This window comes from Notamacropus eugenii, chromosome 1, assembly GCF_028372415.1.
Source record: "Notamacropus eugenii isolate mMacEug1 chromosome 1, mMacEug1.pri_v2, whole genome shotgun sequence".
Classification (NCBI taxonomy): Eukaryota; Metazoa; Chordata; class Mammalia; order Diprotodontia; family Macropodidae; genus Notamacropus; species Notamacropus eugenii.
This window is the reverse complement of record NC_092872.1, coordinates 751,834,017-751,847,714: the sequence shown is the minus strand read 5'-3', so window position 1 is coordinate 751,847,714 and position 13,698 is coordinate 751,834,017. Positions and strand designations below refer to the sequence as shown.

Below are 13,698 nucleotides of genomic sequence, written 5' to 3'. Positions count from 1 at the left end.
GTGACTTGGGAGTCAGAAGACCTGAGTTCCAACAGGTTCTCTCTCTTCCCTGGCTTGTGCTCTTGGTCAAGTTACTGCTTCCCCTTGCACCTCAATTTCCCCATTTGTTAAAAAATAGGGAAAATGATGTGCTAACAGTCTTGGTATCTTCTGGAGTAAGTGGCCAAAGGCTACCTTAAGCACTGTATCTGGAGGGGGTGATGTGCCTGTCCCCCCAGCTTTCCAGCCTTCAATGCCTAGTCCTCATTCCAGTTCCAAACCCAGACCCAGCAGTTATAAAAAAAATCAAGGTTGGACCACGATGAAATGCTGATGCTGGCTAACTGCTGGGCAGCAGGTTAATCCAGGCTCAGCCTATTTCTGCAGATTTTGTATTTTCCAGCACTACTGGGCATACACAAAACACACACACTCTCTCTCACACACACACATTCTCTCTCTCTCTCTCTCTCTCTCTCTCTCTCTCTCTCTCTCTCTCTCTCTCACACACACACACACACACACACACACACACACACACACACACACACACACACACACACACACACACACACACACACACACACACACCCCCAGTCCTCACTCAGGGTCAAACCCTCAAAGCAGGGATGCCTTCCTCCTCCCCCTCCACCAAGCTCAAAGCCAGAGCTGTTCATTCTTTCACCAGCTGTGCCCATGCCGTGGCTTTCCACTAACTTCCCTTTAAACCTTAAAGGGAGCCTGGTCGAATTGGCACAACTGGTAAAAGCAGGGGAGGGAACAGGAGGAGGGGGGCTGAGATGGGAAAGAAAGGGAGGGCGGGAGGCTGTGTGCAGGTGGCGGCAGCGGCCTCAGTCTCTTCCTAAAAGGAGGTGTGCCTGGGGCTTTTATCCCTTCCCATTGTGCAAAGGGGCCGGGGAGGGAAGGAGGGAGGACCCCGGACAACCCAACAGCCAGACCTCTAGGTTCCTTTGCAAAGCCTACTTCCAAACAAAGCTCTCCCACCCGTACTGCTGCAGGAGACTGGGAGGAAAGCGCCAAGCCAGACCCTTGGGCAAAACCCTTCTCCATCTCGGTGCCGCAGTTTCCTCATCTGTAATATGAGAGGTATTAGCCCAGAGAGTTATCTAAGGACCTTTCCAGCTCTGACATTGTGTGATTCTAAAGGCATTGTCTTAAAATGAGTAGGGGATTCCCTCCTCTAATGGGGCTGGGGGAAGGGATACGGGGGTTAGAGAGGCTGGAGAGGGGGTGGAAGGTTGTCTTCCAGGATCTGTCCGGCAGCAGACGACCTCTCGTACTTTTTCAATAAAAACCTGCCTGAGTCTGGACATATGGTCCCTCTGGCCTCTCTTCCCTACCCAGGGCTCCTTCTCAAAGCGACTCTGCCTGGAACGCCCCCGGTAGAGAGCCTGCCCCTATTGTCTGAAGTGGCCAGCAAAGTTCTGAGCTAGTCCTACGTTAAAATAATAATAACAATAATAAAATTAGAATAGGCACCAGGGGATTTGCTCCCAGCTCAAGAGTTTGGCTGAGAGAGTGCGGTACGGGTCTCCTTCCCTTAAAAGCGTGGAATTGGCACTGGGGGAAGAGGGTGCTTGGGGAGGGGGGGGGGGGGGCAAGGGGTGAGTTTTACCTTGCACACGAGCTCTTCCCCACTGTGCAGATGCACAGCCCGAAAAACGTGGTCTCCCTCCAGAGGTTCCAGCAATAAATATTTCCCGATGCAAGAAACGCAATGCGACAAGTTGGGAGCCTCCGGCGGGCTCGGGGAGCCGAGGTTGGGGCTGAAGCTCTGGCTGGGCTCGGTGGACCTCAGGGACGACAGCTCTTCAAAATCCTGGGTTTTGGTCCGCGGTCTCCCATAGCGTGAGATTGTGATCGGGGTAGATCTTTGTATGTTCATGAGGGTGGCGATCACACGCAAACAACAAAACCCGGTGGGGACGGGTTACACTCGCTGGCGAGTCCGGCTGCAGGCGCCTTTGTGTTAGAGATTAAAAAGGGGTGGGGGGGGAGTGAGGGGAGAGGAGAGAAGAAGAGAGGGAAGGGGAGGGGGCTGCGTGCAGGAAGAGTTAGGAATCCGAGGGGCAAAGAAAGAGGCGGCTAGCTTGGGCACCTCCGCCGCTGGAAAAGCGGGTCCCGGGGGCACTTTCTCCGCAGGCGGGCGGGTCGGCGAGCGGCCCCTTTTGTTCCCGGCACGGAACAACGCCGCCGCCGCCGCCGCCGCCGCTGCGGGCGATAGACTGAAACCGCCGTTCGATCGCTGATTTTTTTTTAATGCTTCCGAACGTGCGCGGCGAGGGAAACAAGGTAGCCGGCTTCAGAACGCAGCGAGCTGCAACGTTCCACTGCCTCGGGGGACCCGGGGAGGCTTCCGAGCCAGGCGAGCCCAGAAAGCCCGAGCTGCAGCAGTGGCCCGAGGGCGGGATCGCACCGGGGCGGCAGGGTCCGAAGCCGTGCGGTCAGCGGGCCCAGGGTGCAGGCTGCCCGAGAACCGTATTGAAAGGAAGGAAGGAAGGAAGAAAAGTCAAAGCCCAAAGAGCGTGGAAAGAAAAAAGAAAGCTGCAGCCTGCGGGGCTCCGCAACTCCAAGCAAGGCATACAGGACTCGTGGGGCCCCCTCCTCCTTTTTTTTTTTTTTTTTTTGGTGGGGGGCGTGGGGAGGCGAGGAGAGAAGTTGTCTACGTTTTGACTGTAGATGGCGTCTTCACCTTTTCCCAGCGAGAGAAGGCTCCCCTCAAACGCTCCAGTAACTAGCGAGGGAGCATTGAACTTGGGGCGGTCGGGCAGACGGACAGGCAGACCTGCGGGCGTGTGGACAGAAGGACAGACTGGCGGGCGGGCGCACGGCACGGCCAACAAAAGCAGCTTCCGAAGCGGCGCCTGGAGGCGAGCCTGGCTGCCCAGCCCACTCGTGGGGCGCGCAGCCCGGGGCGTCCTGGGCTGGAGAAGGAGAGCTCGGGGTCAGAGGCGGCTCATGCCGCTCCAGCTCTGGCCCCTGCCGCTGCCGCCTCTCCGGTTGTCCTCCACTCCCTGGAGCGAGTCTGAAAGAGGCGGGGGCTGTCGGCGTCCTCCGGGGCCGCGCCGGGGCTCTCAGCCCGGTGCCCGCACACCCCCCAGCGTGGGGTGGAAGAGACGGGACAGAAGGCTCGTCCTCCGGAGCAGGTTTCGCCCCGCTCTGGATCTCTAGCTCTCTCAGCCTCTTCTCCGCCCGGACACAAGCACGGGTTGCTTTGCCAGTCTCCGCGATGCGGGGCCGGGGCTGTTGTTCACGGTCTCCGGAGCCCAAGGCGGAAATTCTCGGGGGGAGGGCAATGGTAGGAAGGGGTCTTGACAGTTTGAAAAGAAGCAGGCGAGACGCTCGGCTGGGACTCTGCTGGGGGGCGGGTGTGAGGCTGCTGGGTGCAGAGGGAAGCGAAGGGGCACCCACAGTGCCCGGGGCTGAGCCCTAGCTCAAGACGCCTGCATCGCCGCCACGGGCCGTATTAATAGCTACTTACGTGGCCGGGAATCTCTTGTCTGACTGTGTCAGAGTGAGAGAGAAAGGGAGGGAGAGAGAGAGAGAGAGAGAAGGAGGGGGAGAGAGAGAGAGAGAGAGAGAGAGAGAGAGAGAGAGAGAGAGAGAGAGAGCCCGCGCGCGCGCGTGTGTGTGCGAGAGACAGAGAGACAGGAGAGACAGAGACAGAGACAGAGAGAGAGAGAGACAGACTGAGAGAGAGACTGAGACTGAGACTGTGAGGGAGGCTGTGCGCGCTCCGGTGTGAGCCCCCCTGGACGCGCGCACCCAGCAGTCTGGCTCAGCCTCCCCCCGGGGGCTCCCCAGTCAATGTCACCAGCACTGCCCGCCCCAGCCGCTCCGCGGGGCTTCCCAGGCATAAGGGGGCTGGCCTCGGCCCCGCCCCGCCCCCCAGCCGCTCGCCGTTCATTGAGCCGCCCGCCCGTCAATCAGTTCCAATGCGGGGGGGAGGGGGTATGTCACTGAGCACTCGGGTCGCCGCCGCCTGCTCGGGCTCCGGCTGGGGGCCCTGGACCAGCGACGTAGGGTCAGCCCATGGAGGTATCCTTCCGCGGGCGGCTTTGTGCGGGGCAGAGAAGGGGCAGCTGGGGATGCAGCGAGGCACACGTGCCCACCCCCGCTGTCTAGCGGGCGCTCCCCATACTGCTGCCACTGCAGCCCAGGCTGGCCACGGGGCCTGGCCAGCAGCAGCCTGCTGACCCCCTTTCTCTCCACCGCTTTCTTTCCTTCCCGCCTTTCCTTTACTCCCCTTGATCACCCTTTCGGGGTCTTCCCACCTGCCCTGCACCCCCCCACAGCAGACGTGCATTCTCGGCACACTTGGGTCTCTCTCCCCACCCTCTCATCTGCCCAGATGTGGCAGTGACCAGCCCCGTGGGGGGTGGGGGTGGGGACTGGCTGTATTTGTTCTTGAGGAAGGAGGGAGGAGAGAGTCAAGGACTGTGATCTAGCTCATTGCGTATTGGCACGCCCCCCCCCCCCCCCCCCCCCCGCGCTGCGTGGTTGCAAAGACCTGGGCCCTTCTCCTTTGTCATTTCTTTGTCATTTTCTTCCCCTTCAAAGAAGAAATCAGATTTTCTAGGCAGCCTGGATCGAGAAAACTTCCAGCCCAGGCTTTCTCTGCATAACGTAGGAAGTTCTGCCCCGGAGCTCATTTAAAGAAGCGCCTTTAAAAACCTTGGAGGAGAAAAAACGGAAGCAGAACGTTTGCATTACCCACAGAAGCTTTGCAGTGGATGCAGCCCCTGCCTCTTACCCACAGGCTTCGACTGCGTGCAGCGAACACTGTGGCTGCTGCAGAATTAGAGTCATTAATAGGCAGGTGGTATTCTGATTCTGCTCAGCTCCAGCCAGATGTTAGGCAAGGGAAACCCAGCCACTCATGCATCCGGGCTATATTAAGTGGCCACTAGGTATGCTAACTGCAGCCTGAAAGAGTGGGCAGTCAGAAAGACTGGAATATTGCAAAGAGTGCTTTACAAATTAGATCCTCAAAACAAGCTTAGGAGGTGGATGCTATTAGCGTTCTCTTTTTACGATGGGGAAACCAAGGCTGGCAGATTGATTGTCTTTCCCAGAGTCATATCTAGTAAGCTCCTGAGGCTACATTTGAACACCAACTCCAGCACTGGTTTCATTTCACTACCTACTCTGCGTTGTGGCCAGAATCATTTAACCAAGGTCACACAAGGAAAAGCATTCCTACTGGGATTCACAAACATCTTCGATTCCTCCCAGGCGTTTTCCCACCAAGAGACATAGTCTGGACTATATTACTTACATTCTTTTGACCTTGTATTTTTCACAACGTACTCCATCCCCACCTTAGAGATGGTGAAACAGAGACTCAATGAGCCTGTCCAAGTACCTTTCTCAAAAGGCTGAACAGTTCATAGAATCACAGATCTGGGGCTGGAGGAGCCTTGGAGTTCATCTCCTGTGACCCTTTTGGCCCCACCCACCAAGGGAATGTGACTTGCCTAAGAGCACTATTTTAGGCACAGAATCAAAATTCAAACCCAGCTCATCGGACCCTAAAGCTCTTATGCATCATGCCAGATGATGGCTCCTCCCTAGGTAAGTGTCTAAACTGGGACCTGACAGGAATAAATCAAGAGTCCCTAGATTTTCCTTCCTCCCTCTCTCCCTCCCTTTCTTCCCTTCCCCTTCCTTCTTCCTTCCTTTCTCTTTCTTTCCGTCCTTCCTCTTTCCTTCCTTCCTCTCTTCCTTTTTTCTTCCTTTCCTTCCTTTTTTCTTCCTCTTTCCTTCTTTTCTTCCTCCCTTTCTTCCTTTTTTCCTTCCTTTCTTTCCTCTTTTTCTTTCTTCGTCTCTTTCTCCCTTCCCTTCCTCCCTCTCTCCCTTTTTTCTCTCTTCCTTAAGGCCCTTTCAGAATCAGAGAAGTAAAAGGATTTGAGGCTGGTAAGCTTTCTCTGCTCACACTGGCTCCCTCTTCCCCCGAGGCAGATGGCAGATGGCTCTGTCTTATCTGAAAAGATGAAGGAACCCCTTTTATGGCCAGAGGTGACTGCAAAGTGGGATCCAAAGCCCAACATTCCCTGAAAAGTGCTAGGACCCCTGCAGCCCACAGTGATGTATGCTCCCCTAAGAGGCTGTCACACACTGCCACGGGTCCGGGAGATTTGTAGGGATCGGGCTTAGGACAGACAGACAATTCCTAACCAGATGACCCATTCAAGTGAGCTCCTTGAGGGAAGGGACCTTTTTTTTGCCTTTTTATGATTATCCCCAGCAGTCAGCACAGAGCCTAGAACACAGGGGGCTCTCCACAAACATTTGTTGAGTGACTGACACACCACAGAAGTCACCTTACTTCTGGGATCTTATGCAGACTAGGGCAAATAATATCGGTATGACCAACCCCAAGGGGCTATCATGGGGAGGAGGCTTTGAAGGTTAAAGATGTTAAAAGGGTGAACCTAGCTCCTTCCACTCTGGGCAGCTCTCATTAGGAGGTTTTTCCTCATATCAAACCTAACTGGGCTCTTCAAGCCTTCCCCCCTTTTCTCCTGTCTCTGCCCCCTGGGGCCAAGGCTGAGCCCTGCCCCATGTGACAGTCCGAGAACTTCAGCACAGCTAGTCTCCTCCTCCCCCTCTCTGGCCAGTCTTCTCTTCTGCAGGATCCAAATGTCCAGTGGTATGTGAATGTTAGGGAGAGGTGCTGTGTAATGGAGAACAAGAAACCCAAAGAATCAGTATTAACTTGGGAAAGCCTATAGGACCTAATGCAATGAGAACCATTTACCCAGTGACCACAATGCAAGCAAAACATCCCTAAGAGGGAGTCGAATTCAGATGAATGCAATGACAAGTCTTGATCCACAAGACTGGTAATGAAACTCAGTTCTGTCTGTGGTGGTGGCTTCCAGGTGTGGAATGCTGCATATACTGCCAAAGCTGATGCGGAGCTTTATTCTTCTTGGATGTTTCTCTTTTTAATTCAGAAGGCTACTAAGAGGTATTGGGGTAATTGGAAAATGTCAGTTGTGTGAAACAAAACATGGATAAAATATTTTTCAAATTTCATGTAAATTTAAAATTTTTTCCCCCTGTGCCCACCCCCCCCCCCTTATATTTAAAAAGAAAAAAGAAAAAACAAACCCTCATAAGAAGCAGGCATAGTCAGGCAGAACATCTCTCTTCACTGACCATGTCCAAATATATACATTTCAATTTGCATCTGGAGCCGATCACCTCTCTCTTAGGAGATCCTTAGCAATTATGAAAAATTGCTTGGCTAGGAGTTCTGAAGTCCTTCACAGTTTTAAAATATTGTTGTATTTAAAGAACAAACAAATGTGACTCAGACAATGACCAGAAGACAACTGGAAGAAGAGCCTACAACTTGGTCTGAAAGCAGGACACCGGTGTTCTTGTCTTTACTAACCTGTGACCTACCACGGACCTTGAGTAAGGAACCTTCCCTTTTTGGTCCTGTTTCCTCATTTGTAAAACAGAAATAAGGGCATTTGCTATTTATCTAACTGGGCTGTCATCATACTCATGCCCAAACTGGTAGTGCAGAGGTGTCAGCCAGACCCCTGCTGTACATCCAAAGTCCTCCCATGCCAGCTCCCAGACGTGTTTCAGCACTCAGTATCATCTGTGATCTCATTCACACAGATACTCCCACCAACACCAACTTCACTCCCCCATGCCAGGTCATCCTGGTGACTCTTCTTCATATTCTACTGTGGCTCCTCCCTAAGAATTCTGGGTGCATCTCCATAGAGCATGAGGGGGCTGCCCATTATCCTTTCCTCTTTAGAGAGGACCCCCTCACTCTTCCCTAAAGTCATGAATCTTTTGAACTCTGATGACCCTTTGTCCTTCACACCATGTCAGGCCACTTCTCCCACTGGACTGGCAATGTGGAGCAGCTTGCTCCCACTCATCATGTCTCTCTACTTCCTTTTGGCACTGAAGACCACCAGACACTGTTATATTTCTGTGTCCTGTGATTATGTCAGGGGCTCAGGGCCTACAAAATTCCTCCACATAACCTTGGTTTGGGAGGAGTCAAATAGAGTCAGGCACATGGAAAGTATAAAATGTAAGTGGAAATACTTTTCTATGAGTTCTCATGCCCATTTTCTCCATTGCCTATCCCCTTCCTGCCTCTAAGTCACACAGCTAGTAAGACATGGCTGATAAGTGTTTCCAGACAGATTTGAATTCTTCTTCATGATTCCAAGCCTGTACTCTATCCACTGCACCATCTAGCAGATTGGACCAGATGACTACCAAAGTATCTTCCAGCTTTTAGGATTTTATGGAATTTCACAGGACATCTCTAATTGCCTCATTTCACAGGTGAACCAACCAAACCCATCAAAGAGGAGAAATAACTTACTTGAAGTCATCCAGTGGTTAAAGAGTAGACCCAGTGTCATATTCAGGTCTACTGACTCCAAATCCACACAAATCTACAATATGTGGTTCTAGAGAGAGATTTTGCTCATTATATCTAATATGAAACTAACTCTTACAACCATATCCCACCATTCACAATGGCAATCTACCTCCATTCCCATGTCTGTGGATAGTGGTTCAGTCCTATTTCAGTCTTTTAGTGAATCTGGGCTCTCATCTATGTGGCATTCCCCACTTCCATTGGTGCCCCTCCAACATCCTAATCTAGTGTTTCATCCTGACTTGGAGGTGACATTGTTCTTTTTTGAAAAATATACTTAAATACACACACATATTCAATTATCAAGCATGTATTCTTTTCTCCCCTCCCCTAATGAGTTGGAGGGACAAAATTCTTGTAGAAAATTCGAAGCATACCTAGTCAAGTATCCCATGGTGGCCTTGGTTGACACTGAGTTCTTAAAGCTTCTGTCAGAAGAATCTTAGCTCTGGAAGCTCCTGTTTCTCCTCCCCTCACCCCCAAGCTGAAAGGCTTTGAGTACAATGATGGTGTGAAGGATGCAGGCCAAGTATGGAGATCCTGAGTCAAGCATGCCACTGGCCCTTTACATTCTGCATTTTATGGCAGAACACAAGAATAGATACAATCTTTGTTCTGAATGCTAGCTAGCAGAGCATGGAGTGACTCATACCTCTCAGGTTGTTCACTAGATGATCAATGCTTTGACCATAACAGCCAATAAAAACTGAAGAGAGTCGAACTGCAGGGTTGCTATTACCATTTGAAGTCATGGTGTCAGAGTTGTTGGAAGAAAGGGCAGAAGGTTCTAAGGATCTGCTACCTCAAAAGTCGAAAAGAATGGGAAGCTTCTTCCTCAGTGGAAGTCTTTAAGCAGAGATTGGATGACTTCTCTGTTGGCTTGTGATAGGGATTCCTTTTGGGGTATGGGTTGAACTGGGCAAGATCAAAGAATCGTTATGTATTTATTAAATTCTCATTATATAGAACACTGTGCTAAGTGCACAGGGATACAAATACTGGAAATGGGCTCAAAATCTATCTAAGGAAATAATAATAATGTTTATAGGGCAGCTACTATGTACCAGGTACTATGATACAAGTAGGTGCTTTTATTATCCTTATTTTATAGCTGAAGACATTAATGCATATAGAGGTTGAGTGACTTGCCCAAGGTCACTACAAAGGTCTTCCTGACTCCAAGTCCACTGCTCCACCCAACTGCCCTGATATATAGGAATACAAAGGAATTCAGGTGGCAAAGGTACTGGAAGCTGAATGGAAACAGAAAGGCGGTGGTGGTGGTGGTGGTACTTGGGCTGAGCTTGGACTGAGCACATGGATTCTAAGAGGAAGAGGTGAGGAGGATGTTAACTTCAGAGACTGAAGATGTCAGTGCAAAAAGACAGAGATGAGAAATTGATAAGCATCTGTAGGAACAGCAGGAAGATAATTCTGGCTACATCACGGAGCCCATGACATGGAGTTAAACCTAACTAGGCTAAAAGGGCAGCTTCCAGACAGACTGTGAAGGGCTGTAAATGCCACACAAAGAGTTTGCTTCTGCTCCTAGAGGCACAAGGGAGTCACTGGAATTGCCTGAAGAAGGATTGATGAGGTCAGATTAATGTTGTAGGGCTCTCGCTTGATGGCTGTTAAAGCCAATTCTGATAGTGCAGTGCAGTGATTCTGGAATTCTGCGATTGGAACCATACCCATATTAACCTTAGTATCTTCCCTCTCCAATCACTTTGTATATATTTGTAGTTAATCTTTTAATATTCATTACAGATATATGAATATATGGATATATATGTATGTGTACAGTGCAAATATGTATACACAAGCATATACAGAGTATCACTATCTGTTTATATCTATATAGATACCCATGTCTGTATCTATGTCTCTCTTTATTTCAGTATTTGTGTTTACATGTCTATGTATCCATATCAATATCTATGTCTATTTCAATATGTTTTTATTAAAGCTATATCTCATCCATTTCTATATCAACATCTCTGTTTCTATATCATTGTCTATGTTTATATCTATACAGATATCCATGTCTATACCAGGGTGTGTATGTGTACACACACACACATACACATATAGATACATATGTGTGAGTATAATATCTAGAATTATATAATAATATCTGTATCTTGTCTGTCTTTATCAACATCTCTATCTATGTCTGCATCAGTATCAGTGTCTATATGTCTGTGTTGGTCTATATCAGTACCTATGGCTGCATCAATTTCAGTATCTATGTCTATATCCTTATCTATGTTTATACCATATCTATATTTCCATATCAATATCTATGTCTATATCTATATTTTGTCTGTGTCTTTATCAACATCTATTTCTATTCCCATATCAGAATCTGTCTTTATCAATATCTGTTTATATCTATCATCCATCTAAGTGTATATATATATATATATATCCATGTCTATATCTATGTTTATATCAACGTCACTGTCTGTATGTCTCCATATCGATGCCTGTCTATGTCAGCATCTGTATCAATAACAATATCTATGCCTACATCAATGTGAATGTCTATTTCTTTATCATTATCTGTTTATATCATATCTCTATCTTGTCTATGTCTTTCTTAGCATCTATTTCTATATCAATATCTATGTTTATATCCTATCTATATCTTGTCTGTGTTTCTGTGTTTGTGTCTATATCAAAGTCTATATGTGTACTTCTATCAATATCTATATCCTTACCTCCCCCATTGGAATGTTAAGCTCCCTATGAATGGAGATTGTTTCATGCTGTCTTTGTACAGGGAGCTCCATCACCTTGCCCAGCCTATAGTAGGTACTGAGTAAATCATGTTTATGGATTAATTGGACTATACTTATCTGGGTACCTGTTGTATCTACACTTCTCACCACCCAGAAGAATGTATGCTCACTGAGGGCAAGGCCTGTCTTGCTCTTACACCTGGTACAGCACAGAGTCTGATGCACAGTAGGTGCCTGAGGTTTTTGGAATTTAAGTGAATCAACAGTGGAGACCAAAGGCAACAGCAAGCATCTTGCAGTATAGAGGAAAGAGGGCTGGACTTCAAATTAGAAAGTGCTGAGTTCAAATCTTGCCTTAGAATTTGCTTTGTACTTCTGGGCACATCTTGTCACCTCTGGATGGTTTGCTCATACGGAGAAGGGCACAGTGGTTGCATCCATGTCATCGGGCTGCATGAGGTTCACAAATCCACAGCCAGAAGGGATCACCATACAGATAAAGAAAATGAGATCCAGGGAGAAGTGATTTGCTGACTGAGCTGTGAGTTAGCCTTGAGTCCTTCATGCACCCTTTCCCCCCACCCCCCACCCCCAGTCTGGATAGAATGAGCTAATCTATGGAGAAGTGCTTTGCAGATCAGAAACTGATTTTTCAATGTGAGTCACCGCCCCCACCATCAGCTGCCTTGGAGCATGCTGGATGACACACAAAAGATCGCTATGAAGATAAAGGCAGCTCATGTTCCCCTAGCTGATGCGGGCAAAGTCCAGACTTTCTCCACTGTTCTTAAGAGGGATGCCCAAGCCAAGGTGCTCTGGACTTTAGTTCTCAGTCATTTCAATAAAATCAGGAGTGTGGGGGAAGATGTATGGGAAAATATAGAGAAAGATTAGGAAACAGAAGAGACCACAAGAACTTATAGACATCTCAGAACTCTCAGGTCTGAGTATCACGAATATTTCCTTCAAGAAAAGAGAAGTCAGAATTCTCTATGCTTGGTGATTCTCTCTCTCTCTCTCTCTCTCTCTCTCTCTCTCTCTCTCTCTCTCTCTCTCTCACACACACACACACACACACACACACACACACAAACACACACATACACACACGAAACTGATGGTGCCTCAGTGAAGAAATGGTTGATTACTGATGTGAGACTCATCAACAAATCAGTTCTCTTTGCAGAATCAGACCATCCATCCTTTATAACTGAACAAAATCGTCCAAGTGCAGTCTGATCTAGGTGGAGCCCCCTGACTGCCCTCCCCTGGCCTGGGACACCCTACCTCTCCTAATTCAGTCTGAAGTTACACAAATACTTTAGCTGCTTTCCGGAAACCCTCCTGTGTCTACTTAGGTGTATGTTACAATGTCTTGGACAAGGTTGTTTCTTTGACAAGTTATGGACTAACCTTTAGTGTTCCCCACATATGACTGTCTGAACCAGAGACTGTTCCTTGAAAGACTTAACCCTTTCAGTTCTAGCATAACAGTCTTGAGACCATGGTGTCCTTCTTGGTTGGTACCTGCTATGGCCAACACATCTAGGAAGGCCCATTCATCAGGAATGGGGGATTGATTCACCACTAGTATTGACACTCAGGCTACAGTCCTATACTGGTTATTGAAAAGGGAACCGGTGAAATGAAGATGAAGAGATTTAGGGAGAAGCTGCACAAAGAGACTCAAATCTTGTCTCCTGGGAGGGAAGCCTTTGCATCTGTGAGATCCACACAGGGAGCCATAATCTATGAGTCAGAGAATTGGGAGATAGTGGCAGTTAGTGCTGTTATTAAGCACCTCCTAAGTGCCAGAACTGTACTAAGCACTGGGAATTCAAAAAGAGCCTAAGAGACATCCTACACTCTCAAGGAATTCACATTCTAATCGGAGAGACAATATGCATGCAACTATGTGAGAGGAGTTTCTGGACCAAGTCAGGAAATACAAAAGTAGAAGCCAGTAACAGAGAGGCTTAGAAATTCCTGAACAAGCCTCCTGAGTCCAACAAAGGAGCTCTTGGACCAAGTAGGACCTAAAGAGAAGGAACAATAGGAGACAGAGCCTTGATATGGAGGGGCAATTCGGAAGCTTGCCCTTCACTTGTGATATGACTTATATGGACCATGCAGGTCTGAGGTGAGAAGTCATCTTCCTATTGCCCCCAAGTGCTTCCTCCTAATAGAAAAACATCAACCTCAGGATAGCCATCAAAGTCTGTATAGATCCCTAGGGGAGGTAGATCTCAGGAGAGATTGAGTTATTTGAGTGTTTAGCAATCCCAAGGAGAAATTTTATGCCTCTTTATAGACTTAAGAATGGATCGTCTTACAGTTTTTGTCAGGATAAATGAAATTCCTGTATTCGATGGTTTGTTAGCCTGGGCATTTGTGTAGGAACAAAGGGTCATTTTACCTTTTCTATAAAGACTTAGACATGAGCCCAATTCTGCTATGCCTAGTGGAAATCATGGGGATGGAGCATAAGCCCAAAGACAATTAGTAAGGGACTCCCTCTAACCCTAA

The 13,698-nt window shown here is 48.5% G+C and overlaps 1 protein-coding gene across 1 annotated transcript in view; it reads right to left on the bottom strand.

Moving 5' to 3' along the window:
- TRIB2 (tribbles pseudokinase 2) overlaps positions 1 to 3,452 on the bottom strand; it is a 39,266-nt gene extending 35,814 nt beyond the window's left edge. The window contains exon 1 of the mRNA XM_072642054.1: positions 1,616 to 3,452. Within this exon, the coding sequence (XP_072498155.1) occupies positions 1,616 to 1,885 (270 nt within the window). The 5' untranslated portion in view covers positions 1,886 to 3,452. The remainder of the gene's footprint in view (positions 1 to 1,615) is intronic.
- Between the last annotated feature and the right edge of the window lie 10,246 nt (positions 3,453 to 13,698).